The 22,130-nt window shown below is 40.2% G+C and overlaps 1 protein-coding gene across 1 annotated transcript in view; it reads right to left on the reverse strand.

Moving 5' to 3' along the window:
• LOC139766157 (uncharacterized) overlaps positions 1 to 22,130 on the reverse strand; it is a 137,730-nt gene that overhangs the window by 112,850 nt on the left and 2,750 nt on the right. Inside the window, exon 2 of the mRNA XM_071694429.1 lies at positions 20,998 to 21,176. Coding sequence (XP_071550530.1) covers positions 20,998 to 21,166 — 169 coding nt within the window. The 5' untranslated portion in view covers positions 21,167 to 21,176. The remainder of the gene's footprint in view (positions 1 to 20,997; positions 21,177 to 22,130) is intronic.

A 22,130-nucleotide genomic window follows, 5' to 3' on the forward strand; every position in this document is an offset into this window, starting at 1 on the left:
TTGGTCTCCCACTTCTCCTCGTTCCCTCCACCTCCGACACATATATCCTCTTGGTCAATCTTTCCTCACTCATTCTCTCCATGTGCCCAAACCATTTCAAAACACCCTCTTCTGCTCTCTCAACCACGCTCTTTTTATTTCCACACATCTCTCTTACCCTTACGTTACTTACTCGATCAAACCACCTCACACCACACATTGTCCTCAAACATCTCATTTCCAGCACATCCATCCTCCTGCGCACAACTCTATCCATAGCCCACGCCTCGCAACCATACAACATTATTGGAACCACTATTCCTTCAAACATACCCATTTTTGCTTTCCGAGATAATGTTCTCGACTTCCACACATTCTTCAAGGCTCCCAGAATTTTCACCCCCTCCCCCACCCTATGATCCACTTCTGCTTCCATGGTTCCATCTGCTGCCAGATCCACTCCCAGATATCTAAAACACTTTACTTCCTCCAGTTTTTCTCCATTCAAACTTACCTCCCAATTGACTTGACCCTCAACCCTACTGTACCTAATAACCTTGCTCTTATTCACATTTACTCTTAACTTTCTTCTTTCACACACTTTACCAAACTCAGTCACCAGCTTCTGCAGTTTCTCACATGAATCAGCCACCAGCGCTGTATCATCAGCGAACAACAACTGACTCACTTCCCAAGCTCTCTCATCCCCAACAGACTTCATACTTGCCCCTCTTTCCAAAACTCTTGCATTCACCTCCCTAACAACCCCATCCATAAACAAATTAAACAACCATGGAGACATCACACACCCCTGCCGCAAACCTACATTCACTGAGAACCAATCACTTTCCTCTCTTCCTACACATACACATGCCTTACATCCTCGATAAAAACTTTTCACTGCTTCTAACAACTTGCCTCCCACACCATATATTCTTAATACCTTCCACAGAGCATCTCTATCAACTCTATCATATGCCTTCTCCAGATCCATAAATGCTACATACAAATCCATTTGCTTTTCTAAGTATTTCTCACATACATTCTTCAAAGCAAACACCTGATCCACACATCCTCTACCACTTCTGAAACCACACTGCTCTTCCCCAATCTGATGCTCTGTACATGCCTTCACCCTCTCAATCAATACCCTCCCATATCATTTACCAGGAATACTCAACAAACTTATACCTCTGTAATTTGAGCACTCACTCTTATCCCCTTTGCCTTTGTACAATGGCACTATGCACGCATTCCGCCAATCCTCAGGCACCTCACCATGAGTCATGCATACATTAAATAACCTTACCAACCAGTCAATAATACAGTCACCCCCTTTTTTAATAAATTTCACTGCAATACCATCCAAACCTGCTGCCTTGCCGGCTTTCATCTTCCGCAAAGCTTTTACTACCTCTTCTCTGTTTACCAAATCATTTTCCCTAACCCTCTCACTTTGCACACCACCTCGACCAAAACACCCTATATCTGCCACTCTATCATCAAACACATTCAACAAACCTTCAAAATACTCACTCCATCTCCTTCTCACATCACCACTACTTGTTATCACCTCCCCATTTGCGCCCTTCACTGAAGTTCCCATTTGCTCCCTTGTATTACGCACTTTATTTACCTCCTTCCAGAACATCTTTTTATTCTCCCTAAAATTTAATGATACTCTCTCACCCCAACTCTCATTTGCCCTCTTTTTCACCTCTTGCACCTTTCTCTTGACCTCCTGTCTCTTTCTTTTATACATCTCCCACTCAATAAAAATACATATAAGTTATAAACTTGAACTAACCATTACTCAGCAATCCTGTGTACCTTAAAATGAAATAAAATTTGCCTAAATAATAAAATAATAAGCAAATGTATGCAACATTATCTCTAAAAATCTAACTAGTTTGTAGGCCCCACAGGGTGTTCTTACATTATAGATATGAAGTTCTAGACTTATCATCCCTCCAGTGTTAATCTCCACGTCACCTTCAGATGGGTTGCATTATGTATAACTATAAGATTTCTAACAAGCTGATAAGTTACAAGAATGCACCAAAAAGTCAGTTTTCCTAACTTATATGCAGATCTATAATCACATGACCCAAAATTTATTTTGTATACTGCCTTCATAAGGGGTACTTATGGTGTAAATATGGAGTTTCTAGCATATACCATTCTAGAGTTATTATCCTAACAAGAACGTGCAAAAAATATCAATTTACCTGGTTAATATGCAAATATAAGCAATTAAAACCCCCAGAATGTAATCAGTTCAGCATCTCTACAGGGACCCTTATTGTGTAAAAGTACAGCATTTCTAAAACTTACTGTCCTTGGGTTTTCATGGTAAAAAGAATATAAGTATGACATTTCTAAAACTAAGTCTTCATGGTAAAAAGAATATAAGTATGACATTTCTAAAACTACGTCTTTGAGTTTTCAAGCTAAAAAGAATATGAAAAATAGCATTCCTTAGTGACATGTAAACATAAAAATCAAGAGGACCAAACTCTATCAGCATGTTACCTCCACATGGTATGCCTATGGTACAATTATAAAGTTCCTGTCACATACTGATCATGCTATGAAGATTTTCCAATAAAATCAGTTTTTCCTAATAAATATAGAAATTTATCCAACTGCACCCCAAAAACTAACCAGTACATAAATTCTACAGAGGTTGCCTACGGGATTAGTATAAACTTTCTCACATATAATGTACATGAGTTATCAAGTCCACAAAAAATGATCAGGAAAAAACATTTTCTCTCATCAATATGCAAAATTAAGTACTTATGTGCCCTAAAATCTAAGTAAGTTCATCATCTGAGGAAGTATCTATAGTATTAAGTATGAACCTTCATACATGTACTGTTCTTGAATTACCATGCTAAAAAGAATTGAGAAAAGTATCAGTTTTTCCTGATATGAAAATATGGGCAAGTATGTGAGCCAAAATCTAATCAGCAAGTCACAGGGGTTAACCATGGTATAAGCATGAAACTTATTATAAATTGTTCTTGAGTTATCATGCATAGAATCTGCAAAAAATGCAGTTTTTCCTGATACTCAAATTTTTGCAGATATGTACTTCATAATCTAATCAGTTCATCAAGTCCACAGAGGGTATCTATAGCACAAGTATAATTTCTACAAATGTACTGCTCTTGATTCATTGTTCTTGGAAGAATATGTCCACAGACAGATTGACAGATACATGTAGGAAGTGATGACATAATGTCTTAAATACACTTTTGAAGTGGCAGGCCATCATATGCACAACGATCTATCATAGTGACAAGAACAAAGAAACAAAAATTTAAGTCATCATAGTGACAAGAACTTAATCTACAAGAGACTATCAAACATACAGAAGTACAAAAGTGACTGACCAACAAAGTGAAAGGGATTCAAAATACACATACAGTATTAGGGACTAGGAATCAATATAGACTCAGGACCACATACAACATTCAATTCCAAAACAGGCGCCAACATACAAAGGAGGAACCATCATGATAACAGATGCTTTAATACAATAAAACATCATACTAACTGGAGGGATGTCTGATCATTATCTTGTGGAGGCTAAGGTGAAGATTAGTATGGGTTTTCAGAAAAGAGGAGTGAATGTTGGGGTGAAGAAGGTGGTGAGAGTAAGTGAGCTTGGGAAGGAGACCTGTGTGGGGAAGTACCAGGAGAGACTGTGTACAGAATGGAAAAAGGTGAGAACAATGGAAGTAAGGGGAGTGGGGGAGGAATGGGATGTATTTAGGGAATCAGTGATGAATTGCGCAAAAGATGCTTGTGGCATGAGAAGAGTGGGAGGTGGGCTGTTTAGAAAGGGTAGTGAGTGGTGGGATGAAGAAGTAAGAGTATTAGTGAAAGAGAAGAGAGAGGCATTTGGACGATTTTTGCAGGGAAAAAATGCAATTGAGTGGGAGAAGTATAAAAGAAAGAGACAGGAGGTCAAGAGAAAGGTGCAAGAGGTGAAAAAAAGGGCAAATGAGAGTTGGGGTGAGAGACTATCAGTAAATTTTAGGGAGAATAAAAAGATGTTCTGGAAGGAGGTAAATAGGGTGCGTAAGACAAGGGAGCAAATGGGAACTTCAGTGAAGGGCGTAAATGGGGAGGTGATAACAAGTAGTGGTGATGTGAGAAGGAGATGGAATGAGTATTTTGAAGGTTTGTTGAATGTGTCTGATGACAGAGTGGCAGATATAGGGTGTTTTGGTCGAGGTGGTGTGCAAAGTGAGAGGGTTAGGGAAAATGATTTGGTAAACAGAGAAGAGGTAGTAAAAGCTTTGCGGAAGATGAAAGCCGGCAAGGCAGCAGGATTGGATGGTATTGCAGTGGAATTTATTAAAAAAGGGGGTGACTGTATTGTTGACTGGTTGGTAAGGTTATTTAATGTATGTATGACTCATGGTGAGGTGCCTGAGGATTGGCGGAATGCGTGCATAGTGCCATTGTACAAAGGCAAAGGGGATAAGAGTGAGTGCTCAAATTACAGAGGTATAAGTTTGTTGAGTATTCCTGGTAAATTATATGGGAGGGTACTGATTGAGAGGGTGAAGGCATGTACAGAGCATCAGATTGGGGAAGAGCAGTGCGGTTTCAGAAGTGGTAGAGGATGTGTGGATCAGGTGTTTGCTTTGAAGAATGTATGTGAGAAATACTTAGAAAAGCAAATGGATTTGTATGTAGCATTTATGGATCTGGAGAAGGCATATGATAGAGTTGATAGAGATGCTCTGTGGAAGGTATTAAGAATATATGGTGTGGGAGGCAAGTTGTTAGAAGCAGTGAAAAGTTTTTATCGAGGATGTAAGGCATGTGTACGTGTAGGAAGAGAGGAAAGTGATTGGTTCTCAGTGAATGTAGGTTTGCGGCAGGGGTGTGTGATGTCTCCATGGTTGTTTAATTTGTTTATGGATGGGGTTGTTAGGGAGGTAAATGCAAGAGTCCTGGAAAGAGGGGCAAGTATGAAGTCTGTTGGGGATGAGAGAGCTTGGGAAGTGAGTCAGTTGTTGTTCGCTGATGATACAGCGCTGGTGGCTGATTCATGTGAGAAACTGCAGAAGCTGGTGACTGAGTTTGGTAAAGTGTGTGGAAGAAGAAAGTTAAGAGTAAATGTGAATAAGAGCAAGGTTATTAGGTACAGTAGGGTTGAGGGTCAAGTCAATTGGGAGGTGAGTTTGAATGGAGAAAAACTGGAGGAAGTGAAGTGTTTTAGATATCTGGGAGTGGATCTGTCAGCGGATGGAACCATGGAAGCGGAAGTGGATCATAGGGTGGGGGAGGGGGCGAAAATTTTGGGAGCCTTGAAAAATGTGTGGAAGTCGAGAACATTATCTCGGAAAGCAAAAATGGGTATGTTTGAAGGAATAGTGGTTCCAACAATGCTGTATGGTTGCGAGGCGTGGGCTATGGATAGAGTTGTGCGCAGGAGGATGGATGTGCTGGAAATGAGATGTTTGAGGACAATGTGTGGTGTGAGGTGGTTTGATCGAGTAAGTAACGTAAGGGTAAGAGAGATGTGTGGAAATAAAAAGAGCGTGGTTGAGAGAGCAGAAGAGGGGGTTTTGAAATGGTTTGGGCACATGGAGAGAATGAGTGAGGAAAGATTGACCAAGAGGATATACGTGTCGGAGGTGGAGGGAACGAGGAGAAGAGGGAGACCAAATTGGAGGTGGAAAGATGGAGTGAAAAAGATTTTGTGTGATCGGGGCCTGAACATGCAGGAGGGTGAAAGGAGGGCAAGGAATAGAGTGAATTGGAGCGATGTGGTATACAGGGGTTGACGTGCTGTCAGTGGATTGAATCAAGGCATGTGAAGCATCTGGGGTAAACCATGGAAAGCTGTGTAGGTATGTATATTTGCGTGTGTGGACGTGTGTATGTACATGTGTATGGGGGGGGGGGGGTTGGGCCATTTCTTTCGTCTGTTTCCTTGCGCTACCTCGCAAATGCGGGAGACAGCGACAAAGTATAAAAAAAAAAAAAAAAAAAAAAAAAAAAATCATACTAACAGACAAAATTACACAGAAAGAGACTCTTACATACAAAGCCATGATCATAATGACAATGGTTATTATAAAGTAAGGAACAGCCACAAAAACGGTGAACATTATACAATCAAAGAACTGCCATCATATATAAACTGAACTATTCAACAGAGATCACTCAGTAAATGTAGCCGAGCTGTTCTGCTAACTGCAGAGTTGTGATATCAGCTAATATTGCTGCCATATCTTTGGTACTCACTACATTAAAAACAGCTTGTATTTGTACCTATGTGGCTGGTGACAAGATATGTTGTCTCACTTGATAGGTACACTAAACTGTAAGACCAGCTATATCCTCTGTAGTCATCCAATGATTATTCTGAAAGTGATGTCATCATCTGGTATCAATCTGGCCTTTATGTAAACATATAATGAACTCATTCAAACTCTTCTTACATAAATGAATGATGTAATCTAAAATTACAAAAAAAAAATCTATGCAAGGAGGGAGAGAGCAATAACCAAAGAAACAAGCCAGTGAAAGAGTTAAATAAAAAGTCCATTAAAGGAAAACAATCTTGTATTGTCTAACATAGAGATAAGAAACAACCAAACAGAAAGGGATCCACCATTCAAAGAAAAGCCATCATATTGGGCTATCACAGAAAGACCATAATATACAGAGTTCCATCATAAAAACTGAGATATGGATAAGGGATCATCAATCAGACATCAGACAATGAATGAGTAAAAAACCATTATCATGAGAGGATTTACTATTATGAAATAGACCATTTATACAAAACTGGACGACAATAAAATGAGAGAACATCAACTAACAAGCTTGGCTTATCAAAGATGCAGAAGACCATCATTCAGTGAGGCAGCAATATATATACAGATCATCAGAATGACAGGGGTCCGTCAAATAAACACAGTCCATTATGAAGATATAGCTAATTATAAACAGTACATGTGTATTCCATCAAAGAGATGGAAGGAAATTCATACCCACAGTGGACCCTCTTAAACACAAAACTATTACATAGATAAAGGTTATCAAACTGACAATGAAACACCACAAAGATAATGTTATAAGGTGGGTTATGTAAACAAATAACAGTGAGACGAGGCAAAATTGCACTGTGCATTGTATAGATGGATAATTATCATAGTCAAGGATCATCACACAGATTGGGCACTACCATAGAGAGGAGTCATCATATATTCTTCATTATATATTCTGGGGATCATCAATCAAACAGGAAGCTATCATTTAAACCATGGACTAATGCAAACTTCCTTTCTTCTACAAAAATCATATGAATGCTGAAGCTGATGATAAACCACTGCATTCCTCTACTTTTTTTTAAATTCCCTCTATCTTCTCTTAATTGATCCACATCTTGTATATCATAATTGTTTTCATAAACCTAGATTAGGACATAATTTCCCAGTGAGGCAGATGTAATCCAGTCGAGATTAACACTCCTAAAACCCAATTTCTTCCAATTCCAAAGATTCATAACTTTCCCATTCTCTTTACCTATATGGTATAGCTGTGAGAGTTCCTGGCAGTGATGGATTCACAGGCTACCCATGGGCAAGCACATAGATTCCAATCCTGATTGCAGCAATCGGTCCAGTCAGTAAGCTATCATGTAGGATATGGGCTAACACAGACTTTCATTCTTCATCAAGTAACTATATGTATAATACTGCATTCCTCCACGTCTTTTAAATCTCCTCCATCTTCTCTTAACTGATCTAAATCTTTTCATAACTACCTCTATAAACTTGGAATAGAAAAGAATGTCCCTGTGGGACACGTAATCTAGTGAAGGTGAACACTTATAACACCCAAAATCTTTCAATTTCTCCTTCTAAGATCAATAAGTTTTCCATCCTCTTTACCTCCATAATGTAGCAGTTAGCGCTCCTTACTGTGACACATTCACAGGCCACCCAAGGACAAGCACTTAGATTCCAATCCTTGTTGAGGCAGTCGGTCCACAGTCAGTATAGATGTTCATCCACCCCTAGAGGGTGGTAGATAAAATGGGTACCTGGCTTGGGATAGGGTGATTTGGAAAGAGGGGCAAGTATGCAGTCTGCTGTGGATGAGAGAGCTTGGGAAGTGAGTCAGTTGTTGTTTGCTGATGATACAGCGCTGGTGGCTGATTCATGTAAGAAACTGCAGAAGCTGGTGACTGAGTTTGGTAAAGTGTGTGAAAGAAGAAAGTGGAGAGTAAATGTGAATAAGAGCAAGGTTATTAGGTACAGTAGGGTTGAGGGTCAAGTCAATTGGGAGGTAAGTCTGAATGGAGAAAAACTGGAGGAAGTGAAGTGTTTTAGATATCTGGGAGTGGATTTGGCAGTGGATGGAACCATGGAAGTGGAAGTGAATCATAGGGTGGGGGAGGGGGTGAAAATTCTGGGAGCCTTGAAGAATGTGTGGAAGTCGAGAACATTATCTCGGAAAGCAAAAATGGGTATGTTTGAAGGAATAGTGGTTCTAACAATGTTATATGGTTGCGAGGCGTGGGCTATGGATAGAGTTGTGCAGAGGAGGGTGGATGTGCTGGAAATGAGATGTTTGAGGACAATATGTGGTGTGAGATGGTTTGATCGAGTAAGTAATAATAGGGTAAGAGAGATGTGTGGTAACAAAAAGAGAGTGGTTGAGAGAGCAGAAGAGGGTGTTTTGAAATGGTTTGGTCACATGGAGAGAATGAGGGAGGAAAGATTGACAAAGAGGATATATGTGTCAGAGGTGGAGGGAATGAGGAGAAGTGGGAGACCAAATTGGAGGTGGAAAGATGGAGTGAAAAAGATTTTGAGTGATCGGGGCCTGAACATGCAGGAGGGTGAAGGCGTGCAAGGAATAGAGTGAATTGGAACGATGTGGTATACCGGGGTCGACGTGCTGTCAATGGATTGAACCAGGGCATGTGAAGCATCTGGGGTAAACCATGGAAAGTTCTGTGGGGCCTGGATGTGGAACGGGAGCTGTGGTTTCAGTGCATTATTACATGACAGCTAGAGACTGAGTTTGAACAAATGGAGCCTTTGTTGTCTTTCCTAGTGCTACCTCGCGCACATGAGGGGGGAGGGGGTTGTTATTCCATGTGTGGCGAGTTGGCGATGGGAATGAATAAAGGCAGACAGTATGAATTATGTACATGTGTATATGTGTATATGTCTGCATGTGTATATATATATATATATGTATACGTTGAGATGTATAGGTATGTATATTTGCGTGTGTGGATGTGTATGTATATACATGTGTATGTGGGTGGGTTGGGCCATTCTTTTGTCTGTTTCCTTGCGCTACCTCACTAATGCGGGAGACAGTGACAAAGCAAAATAAATAAATAAATAAATAGCATATTATCATTATTATATTCAATCACTGTTTCCCGCGTCACTGAGGTAGCGATATACTGGGTATCGATGTACTGTCAATGGACTGAACCAGGGCATGTAAAACATCTGCGGCCAAACTATGGAAAGGTCTGTGGGGCCTGGATGTGGATAGGGAGCTGTGGTTTCGGCACATAACACAACAGCTAGAGACTGAGTGTGAATGAATGTGGCCTTTTTTGTCTGTTTTCCAGGCACTACTTTGCTGAATCAGGGAGAAGCAATGTTGTTTCCTGTGGGACTGGGTAGTGACAGGAAAACATGAAGGCAAGAAAGTGTGAATATGCACGTGAATATACGTATAATATATATCTGCGTATGTACATGTTGATATGTATATGTACATGTATGACCGTATATATATACTATTTATTTATTTATTTTGCTTTGTCGCTGTCTCCCGCGTTAGCGAGGTAGCACAAGGAAACAGACGAAAGAGTGGCCCAACCCACCCACATACACATGTATATACATACACATCCACACACGCAAATATACATACCTATACATCTCAATGTATACTTATATATACACACACAGACATATACATATATAAACATGTACATAATTCATCCTGTCTGACTTTATCAATTCCCATCGCCACCCCGCCACACACGAAATAACAACGCCCTCCCCCCCTCATCTGTGCGAAGTACCACTAGGAAAAGACAACAAAGGCCACATTCGTTCAAACTCAGTCTCTAGCTGTCATGTACTAATGCACCAAAACCACAGATCCCTTACCACATCCAGGCCCCACACAACTTTCCATGGTTTACCTCAGACGCTTCACATGCCCTGGTTCAATCCATTGACAGCATGTCGACCCCGGTATACCACAATTCACTCTATTCCTTGAACGCCTTTCACTCTCCTGCATGTTAAGGCCCCGATCACACATAACCTTTTTCACTCCATCTTTCAACCTCCAATTTGGTCTCACACTTCTCGTTCACTCCATCTCTGACACATATATCCTCTTTGTCAATCTTTCCTCACTCAATCTCTCCATGTGACCAAACCATTTCAAAACACCCTCTTCTGCTCTCTCAACCACACTCTTTTTATTATCACACATCTCTCTTACCCTTTCATTACTTACTCAATCAAACCACCTCACACCACATATTGTCCTCAAACATCTCATTTCCAGTACATCCACCCTCCTCCATACAACTCTATCTATAGCCCACACCTCGCAACCATATAACATTGATGGAACCACTCTTCCTTAAAACATACCCATTTTTGCTGTCCAAGATAACGTTCTCAACTTCCACACATTTTTAAATGCTCCCAGAACTTTCGCCCCCTCCCCCACCCTATGATTCACTTCCGCTTCCATGGTTCCATCCACTGCCAAATCTACTCCCAGATATCTAAAACACTTCACTTCCTCCAGTTTTTCTCCATTCAAACTTACCTCCCAGTTGACTTATCCCTCAACCCTACTGTACCTAATAACTTTGCTCTTATTCATATTTACTCTCAGCTTTCATCTTTCACACACTTTACCAAACTCTGTCACCAGCTTCTGCAGTTTCTCACCCGAATCAGCCACAAGCGTTATATCACCAGTGAACAACAACTCACTCACTTCCCAAGCTCTCTCATCCACAACAGACTGCATACTAGCCCCTCTTTCCAAAACTCTTGCATTCACCTCCCTAACAACCCCATCCATAAACAAATTAAACAACCATGGAGACATCACGCACCCTTGCTGCAAACCAATATTCACTTAGAACCAATCACTTTTCTCTCTTCCTACACATGCACATGCCTTACATCCTCGATAAAAACTTTTCACTGCTTCTAACAACTTGCCTCCCACACCATATATTCTTAATACCTTCTTACCTTCCACACAGCATCTCTATCAACTCTATCATATGCCTTCTCCAGATCCATAAATGCTACATAGAAATCCATTTGCTTTTCTAAGTATTTCTAACATACATTTTTCAAAGCAAACACCTGATCCACACATCCTCTACCACTTCTGAAACCACACTACTCTTCCCCAATCTGATGTTTTGTACATGCCTTTACCCTCTCAATCAAAAATACCCTCCCATACAATTTCCCATGAATACTCAATAAACTTATACCTCTGTAATCTGAGCACTCACTCTTATCCCCTTTGCCTTTGTACAATGGCACTATGCAAGCATTCCAACAGTCATCAGGTACCTCACCATGAGTCATACGTAAATTAAATATCCTTACGAACCAGTCAACAACACAGTCATCCCCCTTTTTAATAAATTCTACTGCAACACCTCTAATCCTCTCACTTTGCACACCACCTCAAACAAAACACCCTATGTATACCACTCTATCATCAAACATTCAAGAAACCTTCAAAATACTCAATCCGTCTCCTTCTCACATCAACACTACTTGCTATCACCTCCCCATTAGCCCCCTTCACTGATATTCCCATTTGTTCCCTTGTCTTACGCACTTTATTTACCTCCTTCCAAAACATCTTTTTATTCTCCCACACCAACTCTCATTTGCCCTCTTTTTTGCCTCTTGCAACTTTCTCTTGACATCCTGCCTCTTTCTCTACACATCTCCCAGTCATTTACATTATTTCTCTGCAAAAATCGTCCAAATGCCTCTCTCTTCTCTTTCACTAATAATCTTACTTCTTCATCCCACCACTCAATGCCCTTTCTAATCTGCCCACCTCCCATGCTTCTCATGCCACAAGCATCTTTTGCACAAACCATCACTGGTTCCCTAAACACATCCCACTCCTCCCCACTCCCCTTATGTCCTTTCTTCTCACCTTTTTCCATTCTCTACTCAGTCTCTCCTGGTACTTCCTCACACAAGTCTCCTTCCCAAGCTCACTTACTCTCACCACTCTCTTCACCCCAACATTCTCACTTCTTTTCTGAAAACCTCTACACTTCTTCACCTTCGCCTCCACAAGATAATGATCAGACATCCCTCCAGTTGCACCTCTCAGCACATTAACATCGAAAAGTCTCTCTTTCGTGCGCATATCAATTAACACGTAATCCAATAACGCTCTCGGGCCATCTCTCCTACTTACGTATATTTATGTATATCTCTCTTTTTAAACCAGGTATTCCCAATCACCAGTCCTTTTTCAGCACATAAATCTACAAGCTCTTCACCATTTCCATTTACAACACTGAACACCTCATGTACACCAATCACTCCCTCAACTGCCACATTACTCACCATTGCATTCAAATCACCCATCACTATAACCCAGTCTCGTACATCAAAACTATTAACACACTCACTCAGCTGCTCCCAAAACACTTCCCTTTCATGATCTTTCTTCTCATGCCCAGGTGCATATGCACCAATAATCACCCATCTCTCTCCATCCACTTTCAGGTTTACCCATATCAATCTACAGTTTACTTTCTCGCAATCTATCACATACTCCCACCAATCCTGTTTCAAGAGTAGTGCTAATCCTTCCCTTGCTCTTGTCCTTTCACTAAACCCTCACTTTACTCCTAAGACATTCCCAAACCACTCTTCCCCTTTATCCTTGAGCTTTGTTTCACTCAGAGCCAAAACATCCAGGTTCCTTTCCTCAAACATACTATCTATCTCTCCTTTTTTCTCATCTTGGTTACATGCACACACATTTAGACACCCCAATCTGAGCCTTCGAGGAGGATGAGCACTCCCCGCATGACTCCTTCTTCTGTTTCCCCATTTAGAAAGTTTAAATACAGGGAGGGGAGGGTTTCTAGCCCCCCCCCCAAGGTCCCGTCCCCTTTAGTCGCCTTCTACGACTAAATAGATATATATATGTTTATGGATGGGGTTGTTAGGGAGGTGAATGCAAGAGTTTTGGAAAGAGGGGCAAGTATGAAGTCTGTTGTGGATGAGAGACCTTGGGAAGTGAGTCAGTTGTTGTTCGGTGATGATACAGCGCTGGTGGGTGATTCATGTGAGAAACTGCAGAAGCTGGTGACTGAGTTTGGTAAAGTGTGCGAAAGAAGAAAGTTAAGATTAAATGTGAATAAGAGCAAGGTTATTAGGTACAGTAGGGTTGAGGGTCAAGTCAATTGGGAGGTAAGTTTGAAAGGAGAAAAACTGGAGGAAGTAAAGTGTTTTAGATATCTGGGAGTGGATCTGGCAGCAGATGGAACCATGGAAGCAGAAGTGAATCATAGGGTGGGGGAGGGGACAAAAATCCTGGGAGCCTTGAAGAATGTGTGGAAGTTGAGAACATTATCTCGGAAAGCAAAAATGGGTATGTTTGAAGGAATAGTGGTTCCAACAATGTTGTATGGTTGCGAGGCGTAGGCTATGGATAGAGTTGTGCGCAGGAGGGTGGATGTGCTGGAAATGAGATGTTTGAGGACAATATGTGGTGTGAGGTGGTTTGATCGAGTAAGTAATGTAAGGGTAAGAGAGATGTGTGGAAATAAAAAGAGCGTGGCTGAGGGAGCAGAAGAGGGTGTTTTGAAATGGTTTGGTCACATGGAGAGAATGAGTGAGGAAAGATTGACAAAGAGGATATATGTGTCGGAGGTGGAGGGAACAAGGAGAAGTGGGAGACTAAATTGGAGGTGGAAAGATGGAGTGAAAAAGATTTTGTGTGATCGGGGCCTGAACATGCAGGAGGGTGAAAGGAGGGCAAGGAATAGAGTGATTTGGATCGATGTGGTATACCGGGGTTGACGTGCTGTCAGTGGATTGAATCAGGGCATGTGAAGCGTCTGGGGTAAACCATGAAAAGTTGTGTGGGGCCTGGATGTGGAAAGGGAGCTGTGGTTTCGGGCATTATTGCATGACAGCTAGAGACTGAGTGTGAACGAATGGGGCCTTTGTTGTCTTTTCCTAGTGCTACCTCGCACACATGAGGGGGGAGGGGGATGGTATTCCATGTGTGGTGAGGTGGCGATGGGAATGAATAAAGGCAGACAGTGTGAATTGTGTGCATGCGTATATATGTATGTGTCTGTGTGTGTATATATATGTGTACATTGAGATGTATAGGTATGTATATTTGCGTGTGTGGACGTGTATGTATATACATTGTGTATGGGGGTGGGTTGGGCCATTTCTTTCATCTGTTTCCTTGCGCTACCTCGCAAACGCGGGAGACAGCGACAAAGCAAAATAAATAAAATATAAATAAATATATATTGGAAAGGATCACAATTTTGCGCGTGATCAAGATATTCCTATGAGTCCACGGGGAAAATGAAACATGAAAAGTTCCCAAGTGCACTTTCGTGTAATAATCACATCATCAGGGGAGACACAAGAGAGAAATATAACAGTCAGTTGATAAACATCAAGGAGACGAAGCTAGGACGCCATTTGGTAACGAGCGTTCATAAAGTTATCATTTTATAAATCTTATCAACAATAAAGTTATCTAATTTGTATAGACCATCACTAACATTAAGATTATAATTCTTTGTGAGTTTAATAATAGAAGATTCAATGATATTTCTCTTGGTAATAGAGTTAGAGTTAATAACTGGGATGGTGTTACTCCAGTCAATACAATGATCATAGTTTTTAACATGATTAAAGAAGGCATTTGATTCTTGTCCCATTCTTATACTATATTTATGTTACTTAAGTCTAACAGATAGATCCTTACCAGTCTGACCAACATAAAATTTATCAGAGTTTCCACAAGGAACTTTATACATGCAACCAAGAGAATTTTCTGGTGAATTCCTGATTAAGAAATTCTTTATAGTATTATTGTTGCGAAAGGCAACATTTACATTAAAGGATTCAATAACAATTTTAATAATAATTTCACTTTGCTTCCCATATATATATATATATATATATATATATATATATATATATATATATATATATATATATATATATACATATATATATATATATATCATTATATATATATACATATATTATTATATTATTATTATTTTGCTTTGTCGCTGTCTCCCGCGTTTGCAAGGTAGCGCAAGGAAACAGATGAAAGAAATGGCCCAACCCACCCCCATACACAATGTATATACATAAACGTCCACACATGCAAATATACATACCTATACACCTTAATGTACACATATATATACACACACAGACATACATATATACCCATGCACACAATTCACACTGTCTGCCTTTATTCATTCCCATCGCCACCTCGCCACATATGGAATACCATCCCCCTCCCCCCTCAGGTGTGCGAGGTAGCACTAGGAAAAGACAACAAAGGCCCCATTCGTTCACACTCAGTCTCTAGCTGTCATGCAATAATGGCCGAAACCACAGCTCCCTTTCCACAATCAGGCCCCACACAACTTTCTATGGTTTACCCCAGACGCTTCACATGCCCTGATTCAATCCAGTGACAGCACGTCAACCCTGGTATACCACATCGATCCAATTCACTCTATTCCTTGCCCGCCTTTCACCCTCCTGCATGTTCAGGCCCCGATCACACAAAATCTTTTTCACTCCATCTTTCCACCTCCAATTTGGTCTCCCACTTCTCCTTGTTCCCTCCACCTCCGACACATATATCCTCTTGGTCAATCTTTCCTCACTCATTCTCTCCATGTGCCCAAACCATTTCAAAACACCCTCTTCTGCTCTTTCAACCACGCTCTTTTTATTTCCACACATCTCTCTTACCCTTACATTACTTACTCGATCAAACCACCTCACACCACATATTGTCCTCAAACATCTCATTTCCAGCATATCCACCCTCCTGCGCACAACTCTATCCATAGCCCATGCCTCGCAATCATACAACATTGTTGGAACCACTATTCCTTCAAACATACCCATTTTTGCTTTCCGAGATAATGTTCTCGACTTCCACACATTCTTCAAGGCTCCCAGGATTTTCGCCCCCTCCCCACCCTATGATCCACTTCCGCTTCCATGGTTCCATCCGCTGCCAGATCCACTCCCAGATATCTAAAACACTTTACTTCCTCCAGTTTTTCTCCATTCAAACTTACCTCCCAATTGACTTGACCCTCAACACTACTGTACCTAATAACCTTGCTCTTATTCACATTTACTCTTAACTTTCTTCTTTCACACACTTTACCAAACTCAGTCACCAGCTTCTACAGTTTCTCACATGAATCACCTACCAGCGCTGTATCATCAGCGAACAACAACTGACTCACTTCCCAAGGTCTCTCATCTACAACAGACTTCATACTTGCCCCTCTTTCCAAAACTCTTGCATTCACCTCCCAAATGATCCCATCCATAAACAAATCAAACAACCATGGAGACATCACACACCCCTGCCGCAAACCTACATTCACATATATATATAAAACAACGCCCTCCCCCCTCATGTGTGCGAGGTAGCACTAGGAAAAGACAACAAAGGCCACATACTTTCACACTCAGTCTCTAGCTGTCATGTAATAACCCACTGAAACCACAGCTCCCTTTTCAAAATACACTCTTCTGCTCTCTCAACTACACTCTTCTTATTACCACATATCTCTCTTACCCTATTATCAATTACTTGATCAAACCACCTAACACCACATATTGTCCTCAAACATCTCATTTCCAGCACATCCATCCTCCTCCGCACAACTCTATCTATAGCCCATGCCTCGCAACCATATAACATTGTTGGAACCACTATTCCTTCAAACATACCCATTTTTGCTTTCTGAGATAACGTTCTTGACTTCCATACATTCTTCAACACTCCCAGAACTTTCACCCCCTGCCCCACACTATGATTCACTTCTGCTTCGATGGTTCCATCCCCTGCCAAATCCACTCCCAGATATCTAAAACACTTTACTTCCTCCAGTTTTTCTCCATTCAAACTTACCTCCCAATTGACTTGTCCTTCAACCCTATTGTACCTAATAACCTTGCTCTTATTCACATTTACTCTTAGCTTTCTTCTTTCACACACTTTACCAAACTCAGTCACCATCTTCTGCAGTTTCTCACATGAATCACCCACCAGTGCTGTATCATCAGCGAACAACAACTGACTCATTTCCCAAGCTCTCTCATCCACAACAGACTTCATACTTGCCCCTCTTTCCAAAACTCTTGCATTCACCTCCCTAACAACCCCATCCATAAACAAATTAAACAACCATGGAGACATCACACACCTCTGCCGCAAACTTACATAGATATTCTACCTATCTATATCTCTTATGCTCGTTCCCTCCATGAACTCCCATAAAGGGGTGGCTATGGCAAAAGGTTCTCCACTTCTCTCTGTCCTTACATACCTCCTTTGCATACATCATTCCGTGCATTCTTCCACAATTTCTCTCCCTCCAGTATTCCTCCACCCTATTTGCCTATGTCACAGGTGGTCTTCCTCTCACACCAACACCTTTAATTATACTATCATACATTCTCCTTGTAAACTCCCAGTCTTGCACATGCCTAAGCCACCTCAAAGTATTACGTTTCACCCATTCTACATCTTCACAATTCATTCCTTTTGCATTTCCTGCTATACCACATTTCTCATACACCTCTTCATTTCTTTCTTCATCCCATCTAGTCACACCACATTCTCTTCTCAAATAGCTCCTTTCCACATCTTGGCTTCTTGACCAGTGACTCATTCCATGACCATGTTTCTGCTGCATAGGTCTTGCTATCCCTTAATCCTCTCTTAACGTCCATTCTTATACTTCTACCCTTCATTATTCTAGTAAGGGACTCAATGATTCTTCTACTGTGTACTGCTCTCTCCCTTACCTCTTCTTCCATATCACCAAACTTAACTAAGAGAGAGCCTAAACGCTTAAATTCTCTCACTTCTTCCACTATTTCTCCCCCATATCCAAAGCACAATTTAGTATACTTTCTTGTTTCACTCTATATGGTTTTACAAATTCTATATTTCCACTCTCTTTCCTTTCAAACACCATTACCTTACTATCACTTGCATTTACCTTCAATCGCCTACGATTACACACATTAAAAAACACACTTACACCCTTCTGGAACTCCTCTTCACTCTAAGCAAACAATACAGTATCACCTACAAACAGACTTGCCAATATCCATCATATCTCACCACCATACTCTATCTCTGTACCCAATTTCCAGTCTTGCTTTCATCTCTTTTATCACTCCATCCATCCATATATCAAAAAGCTCTGGTGACATCACACAACCCTACCTTACACCTATATATATATATTACCTATATTCATATCTTTTCATATACACACATATATACACATACACATACATATGTATACATAACATATACACATATATACACACACATAAATACACATAAATATATACACATGTACATATTCATACTTGCATGTCTTCATCCATTCCCAGCGCCACCCCATCCCACAGGATACAGCCTTATCACCCCTGCGTTAGCAAGGGAGCGCTAGGAAAACAGACAAAAAAGGCCACATTCGGTCACACTCAATCTCTAGCTGTCATATGTAATGCACCAAAACCACAGCTCCCTAACCACAACCAGGTCCGACAGACCTTTCCATGATTTACCCTGGGTGCTTTACATGCTCAGGATCAGTCCACAGACAATAAATCAACCCAAGTATACCACATCGTTCCAATTCTCTTTATCCCATGCATACTTTTCACCCTCCAGCATGTTCAGGCCCCAATTGCTCAAAATTTTTTCACTCTATCTTTCCATCTCCAATCTAGTCTCCCTGTTCTCTTTGTTACCTCCACTTCTGACACTTATATCCTCTTTGTCAACTTTTCCTCACTCATTCTCACCACATGTCCAAACCATTTCAATGCACCTTCTTCAGCTCAGTGAACCACACTCTTTTCATTACCACACTTCTCTCTTACCTTTTCATTACTTACATGATGAAGCCACTTCAAACCACATATTGTTCTCAAATGTATAGTTTCCAGCACATCCACCCTCCTCCCACAGCCTTATCTAAGCCCATGCCTCGAATCCATTTAATACTGTCAGACTACTATACCTCCATACATAACCATTTTTGCCCTTCCAGATAATATTTTCTCTCTACACACATTCTTCAGTACTCCCAGAGTCCTCGCCCACTCACCCACCGTATGACTTACTTCCTCTTCCACAGCTACATACGCTGCCTTGTCCACTCCCAAGTATCTAAAAATATTTCACTTCCCAAATTTTCTCCATTCAACCTAACACCCCAACTTGCCTGTCCTTAAACCCTGCTTGCTATAAACCTAATAACCTTGCATTTATTCACATTTACTGTAAAACCTATTTCTTTCCCTGCCCTACTAAACAAACTGTCAAATTCCTCATGTTCTCCATGATTTTATAACTGCTATGTCTTAATCCTTAGTAAAAGGCAGGATTCCAACTTCCTAAAATCTCTCAGAATCTACTTAAACCTCCTTACTTCTTTAATCTCTTTAGTCCTTTCATTAAGCTTCAATTAAAGCCTACATTTCAAGAAGACTTTTGTCTGTGAGAAACTTTCAACTTGAAAAAAAAGACAACAGGGTCTGTCATGCAAAACTATCATATAATGAGACACCACCATCCAAACAACAAGCCATAATTCATAAAAAGACTGGGAGAGGGCACCATCATGGGGAGAGGCTATCATAAAGACAAGATCAATCACACAGACAGCAGACCATTCTAAAAACAAGTAACCATCACACAAACAGGGGAACATCAAATTGACAGAAACCATCACATAGATGAAGGGCAATCCCACTTAATGAAGATTAAGATAAAATCAGAGCCACACACAAGCAGGGGCAGGTATACAACATACCATCATGTAATGAGAAAAAATCAGAACTGGACCGCCATATACTGTACATAAGAACATAAAACACACAGTAAGCCATCAGCTAAAATATAGGCATTATATACACATAAAAAAATCAAATAAACAATAACAAATGTATCAGTAATGGATATAAAAATACATGCCGTTAGTGTATATTGGGGTGGTGAGTAAACACGGGAAAGCATAACCCAAAGTATTAGAAGTATAAAACTCAGAATCTCTCCGTGTTAATTCACCACCCCAATTTACACATTTGTCTTAACATGGGAAAGCACAACCCAAAATGTTAGAAGTATAAAACTCAGAATCTCTCCGTGTTAATTCACCACCCCAATTTACACATTTGTCTTAACGAATAATTCACATGCCAGAAGTACTTTTCAAATAACTAAAACCAAACACTTTGCATAATAAACAAACATATAGCATTATAAACAAACATATAGGTGGTTCTTCCATAAGCATAATTCTTAATAATGTAGTTGTAAACCATAATTAAATTAAAAACAAACTACTCTTTGAAAAGGTGCTATAGTTTCTTGAATATTCTTATAAAATAACTGCAAAATATTGTAACACTACATTGTTTAACATCACAACATAACTACTCAATGCACCATAATCTAAAAACAGAATAATGCATTTCTTTTTCAAACCTTTTAATGGACTGAGAATAATCAAACAAGTCAATTCTATTTAGATTAAACTGCCACTTAATCTTGGGCTTTAATAAGGAAGGAAGAGAATCAGCAAAACAATATCTGATGAAGAGAGAAAAATCAAGGAATGAATTAATATGATACTGTCTTTACCTGTGGAGGGCCATCCACTGCAATGGGTGAAGCATCTCTGCATTTTCCTTTTCTTAAGTTTTTCTAGGAGTCTCTTTTTCCTTGCACTGGACATTTCTGTTTCCTTTTCCTCCTCCTTCTCCTCCTTCCAACCACCAGCCTCCTCCTCTTGCTGCATTGTTTGTTTCATGAGTGCAATTCTTTAAAAACAGAAGAGGCATTTTTTATCTCAGTTCTTTGTCATAAAAGGGGGATATATAAATCTACAGTTATTAAAACAAGTATAACAACCCTACTTCATGTGAATACAATTACGTTATCTAGAGAGCAAACCCAACAAACATGAATATTTCCAGTACATAAACAATTTAGTGCTTGTTGAGTAAGTATGGCATGTACATGTTTTATCATTATGTTAATTGGGAGAGAGGGGAGGAATTTGATAGTATTGGTTATTGATATTTGTGACAGGGTGCTAGACCTGAGAAAGTTTCTCCTCAAGGAGGTTTTTGAAATTCCTCAACAATCTTGTCAAACCATACTTGATATATACATCAAGGTTCAGTCTTGTGGATGTTGGCTTACCTCCTGTGAGGGGAAGGGGTGCTATTATGTTACAAGATAACTTTAAAGTATGGTTGTGGTGATCTTTTTTCCTTGGTAAGGAAATTTTTCTGTAACTCTCTGCCCATGCTGTTGTGGTCTCACAGTTTATGGGGTAAAATGGACCTTAGAGAGAAAAGTGAGTTAGAAAAAAAAAAAAAAAAAAAAGGAAAGCTTTCTCTCTGGGGCTGTTGCACCAGCAAATTTTCTGATTGTTTTTCCTACCTTACCTATCCAACCCTTTTGAAAAACCTCTCTCTTAACTGATGGTAGTCAACACTGGGTGAATTTTATGCTGTACTGTCTTTATTAGTGACTAACAAGACATGGGTATATGTGCTCCAATCAAAGCCATTTAGAGTGACAATAAAATTAAGAATAAAGGAATGAAGAAATAAATCAGAACACAGCAAGTGAGCAAGTGTTTGTAGACCTGACTATTAAGAGTAGAATGATGATAGGAGTAGGGTAAGGGGTAAGACGTAAGAAGGAAGAGAATTCCATGGCTTCATCATTCAAGGAAAGATGCATCATTATGGTCAATCCTTGTG

This window comes from Panulirus ornatus, chromosome 57, assembly GCF_036320965.1.
Source record: "Panulirus ornatus isolate Po-2019 chromosome 57, ASM3632096v1, whole genome shotgun sequence".
Lineage (NCBI taxonomy): Eukaryota > Metazoa > Arthropoda > Malacostraca > Decapoda > Palinuridae > Panulirus > Panulirus ornatus.